Genomic DNA, 4,063 nt, shown 5'->3' on the forward strand with positions numbered 1-4,063 from the left:
GGATCCTGGGGGCCTCTAGATACTCCCATGTAACACCTCTCCTGCGCGAGCTGCACTGGCTGCCTGTGGCCTTCCGGGTGCGCTTCAAGGTGTTAGTAACAACCTTTAAAGCGCTCCGTGGCAATGGACCTAGGTATTTGCAAGACCGCCTCCTACCAAACACCTCCCTTCGACCAGTCCGCTCCCACAGAGAGGGCCTTCTTACAGTGCCATCGGCCAGACAATGCCGGCTGGCGACCCCCAGGGGGAGAGCCTTCTCTGTGGCAGCTCCTGCCCTCTGGAATGACCTACCCCCCGACCTACGTACAGTTGCGGACCTGCGCCTTTTTCGCCGAGCCCTGAAGGCCCAACTATTCCGTGCGGCCGGCCTGGCATAATTTGATTATGTTTTAGCGGGGTTTTTTGTATGGGTGTGTTTTTAGAACAGGCCCGTTATTTAATTTGATTTTAGAACTGCCTATATTTATTATGGTTTTTATTATCGCCTGTTCACCACCCTGAGTCCCGTAAGGGAGATAGGGCGGTATATAAATTAAATAAATAAATAAATAAATAAATAAATAAATAGAAAATAAACTTTTCCACCGTCGTCCTTTCCTCCCGGCCGCCATCTTGACTTTTTTGACCCTTCGGGGGGTGTCTTTTCCCAGCGCAGACCCCGTCCTTCAGGAGATGTGGCCGGAAGGCAAGCAGAGCATCATGGAAGTCACCAAGCGCCCGCTGACGGCGGCCACCCTCTTCAAGAACTCCATCGTGGCCTTGGTGGACAACCTAGCTTCCAAGGTACGTCCCAGGCCTTCCTTCTTGTCTAGTCTTCCTCAGCCTTGGCAACCTGAAGATGGGCGGACTTCAACTCCCAGAATTCCCTAGCCCTGGGAACAAGGCTCCCGAAACAGAGACTGAGGTCACTGGAGGACCTCGATAGAGATAGTAGAGTTGAAGTCAGTGGACAGTGGAGTTGAAGTCCACCCATCTTCAAGTAGCCAAGCGTGAGGAGCATCGTTCTGCTTCCTGTTCTCTGGGACGTCCACCAACCTTCTTGATCTTGAAGACAGGTGGACTTCAATTCCCAGAATTCCCCAGTCCTCCGAATACGGAACCCAAAAGGAGACTGAGGCAAACAGGCCACGGGAGGACGTCAGTAGGCGCCTTCCCACGTATCTCATGTCCTCCTTCTATGACCGTGTTCATCAACCTTGCCAATCTATAGACAGGTGGACTTCAGTTCCCATAATTCCCCAATCCTGTGAACTATGGTCTGAAAGAGGGAGACTGGGGCTAACAATAGACACCTCCCCAAGTATCTCAGATCCTCTTCCTACGTTCCTCAACCTCGGCAACTTTAAGATGGTGGATTTTCAACTCCCAGAATTCCCGGTTCTGGGAATGGGGCTCCAAAATGAGAGACTGGCATATGGGGGGGCCATGGGAGGACTTCAATAGACACCTTCCCAAGTCTCTCAGATCCTCCTTCTAGATTCCTCAACCTTGGCCACGTTAAAATGGTGGACTTCAACTCCCAGAATTCCCCTGTCCTGTGAACGGAGCTCTGAAAGTGGGACACTGGGACTAACAAGCCTCAGTAGACACCTTTCCAAGAATCTCAGGTCCTCCTTCTATGTCCCTCAACCATGGCAATTTTAAAATGGTGGACTTCAACTCCCAGAATTCCCCAGTGCTACGAAAGGAGCTCTGAAAGAGGGAGACTGGGCCTAACAAGCCTCAGTAGCAGTGGTTGGATTCAGCCAGTTCCCACCAGTTCGGCAGAACCGGTAGATAAATGTTGCTGAGTTCGGAGAACTGGCTTAATGCACAGTGCTTCCGGAAGTCCAGTCTAGGCCTCGGAGGTCTGGAGGAGGCCTCCCAGGCCTAGAACGGCCTGCCGGATGTGCATAGATGCCATTTCCAGAAGTCTGTTCTAGGCCTCGGAGGCCTGGAGGAGGCCTTCCAGGCCTAGAACGGCCCGCCAGAAGTGTGTGGATGCCACTTCCACAAGTCTGTTCTAGGCCTCGGAGGCCTGGAGGAGGCCTCCCAGGCCTAGAACAGCCCGCCGGAAGTGTGTGGATGCCACTTCCGGAAGTCCGTTCTAGGCCTGGGAGGCCCAGGCCTGCATCCAATAAGAGAACCGGTTGTTCAGGTATTTGAATCCCACCACTGCTTCCCATGTATCTCAGAGCCTCCTTCTATGTTCCTCAACCGTGGGGGACTTCAACTCCCAGAATTCCCCAGCCTTCTGAATTGTGCTTTTGAAGAGGGAGAGAGGGACAAGCCAGCATCTGGGGCTCCTTTCCGGTTGGAGAAGGAGGAACTCCGGATGGGGAGGGAGTTGCGACTGTCGCCCGTCTATTTTCAGCTTCGCTGGCAGCTAAAATGAGAGGGCCTGCCAGAGGGCGGCTTGTGCATGACTGGTGTGCTATAAATAAGCCACACTGAGATGCAGATTACGGTTAGTTTTAAAGGTTTATTACGCAACGCCCCCACAAATATAAAGCAAGAGCCAAAGCATTTAAGGCTCCTAAATCTTGCAAAAGTCAATATATTGGAGTCAGACGTCAGCTGAAATCCTCTCAAGTATAAGTGCCACAAACACACTCCTTCTGGCTGTTAGCCAGTTTTTACAGGTAGTCCTTGATTTACGGCCACAACCGAGCCCCCAAGAGTCCATTGCTAAGTGAGTTTTGCCCCATTTTACAACCGTTTAGGCAATCGTTAAGTGAAATGCTGAGGCTGGGCAATGAGTAACCTGCAAAAAGGGGATAGCATGACCCCCGGGACACGGCGACCGTCGTAAACACACGCTGGATCATGTGATCGTGAGAACGCAACAATAGTAATAAGTCTGAGGATCGGTTGTCAGTCACATTTTTCAAGGCCATGGTAAACTTGAACAATCCCTAAATGAATACGGTCATTAAGTCGAGGACTGCCTCTAGCACGAACGTCTCATTTATGAACGCACAGATATATCGGTGGTCCTTGGCTTACGACCATTCACAGTGACTGTTTCAAGTGACAACGGCACTGGAAAAAGTGACTTAGGACCATTTTTCACACTTAACGACCGTTTCATCATCGTCGAAATTTAGACGCTGGGCAACTGGCTCGTATTTATGACGGTGGCAGTGTCCCCGTGGTCCCCTGCTGATCGGAAAGTCAGTGGGGAAGACAGATTTACCTCATAACGGTATGACTCACAATGGCAGGGCAACCGCCACTTAACAAATGTTTTGCTTAGCAACGGAGATTTGGGGTCGTAAGACGAGGGCTACTGTCCTATTGCACTTAGCAAGACCTGCCCGGTTTCAAATCTGGTGTCGGTTCGAGTGTCGCCCGAGGAAACTTGATCTTATTTCCAACCAGACACGCAATTTCAGCCGACGGGGCAAACTGGAGTCATGAGATGGGTCCTCTCCTAACTCCACACATGCTCCTTTCTCCACAGGAGCCCTACTACGTCCGTTGCATCAAGCCCAACGATCACAAGTCCCCGTTGCTGTTTGACGAGGAGCGTTGCCGTCACCAAGTGTCGTATCTGGGCTTGCTGGAGAACGTGCGGGTCCGAAGGGCCGGCTTTGCCTACCGCCAACCGTACCACCGTTTCTTGCTCCGGTAGGTTGACGGCAAAGTCTTGGCGCGCTTCCGGATGGAACAAAAGACCTGGTGCTCCCTTAGGCAGCGTCTGGTGCCCTCGGGGTCTTCGGCCCTTCACTGAGCAGAGGGAGGAAAGTGCCGGATACAGCCAGGAAATCTGGTGGGCATCGTAATCCCCCCTCATCATAATCATGTCATCTTTAACCAGACTCTCTTCTAGCACGGATGATGTTACCTAGTTGGGTCATGAGATGTTGGCACGAAAACAAGCAAGCTCACAGGGCACCAAAGACCCACAATCCTCCTCCTCCTCCTCCTCCTCCTCCTCCTTTCCATGAATCCCACTCCCTTCTGGCACTGATGTTGTTACCTAGTTGGGTCATGAAACGTCTGCATGAAAACAAGCAAGCTCAGAGGGCACCAAAGACCCAAAATTGTTGTTTCCTCCTCCTCCTCCTCCTCCTCCTCCTCC

General features: G+C 51.9%; 1 protein-coding gene across 1 annotated transcript in view; it reads left to right on the top strand.

Moving 5' to 3' along the window:
• Nucleotides 1-4,063, top strand: part of LOC107298846 (unconventional myosin-Ig) — a gene marked incomplete at its 3' end in the record, with an annotated part of 31,842 nt that overhangs the window by 24,335 nt on the left and 3,444 nt on the right. Inside the window, exons 14-15 of the mRNA XM_015828211.1 lie at nt 651-783; nt 3,443-3,609. Coding sequence (XP_015683697.1) covers nt 651-783; nt 3,443-3,609 — 300 coding nt within the window. The remainder of the gene's footprint in view (nt 1-650; nt 784-3,442; nt 3,610-4,063) is intronic.

The sequence above is a fragment of the Protobothrops mucrosquamatus genome, unplaced genomic scaffold (assembly GCF_001527695.2).
Source record: "Protobothrops mucrosquamatus isolate PMUCROS unplaced genomic scaffold, P.Mucros_1.0 scaffold4324, whole genome shotgun sequence".
Lineage (NCBI taxonomy): Eukaryota > Metazoa > Chordata > Lepidosauria > Squamata > Viperidae > Protobothrops > Protobothrops mucrosquamatus.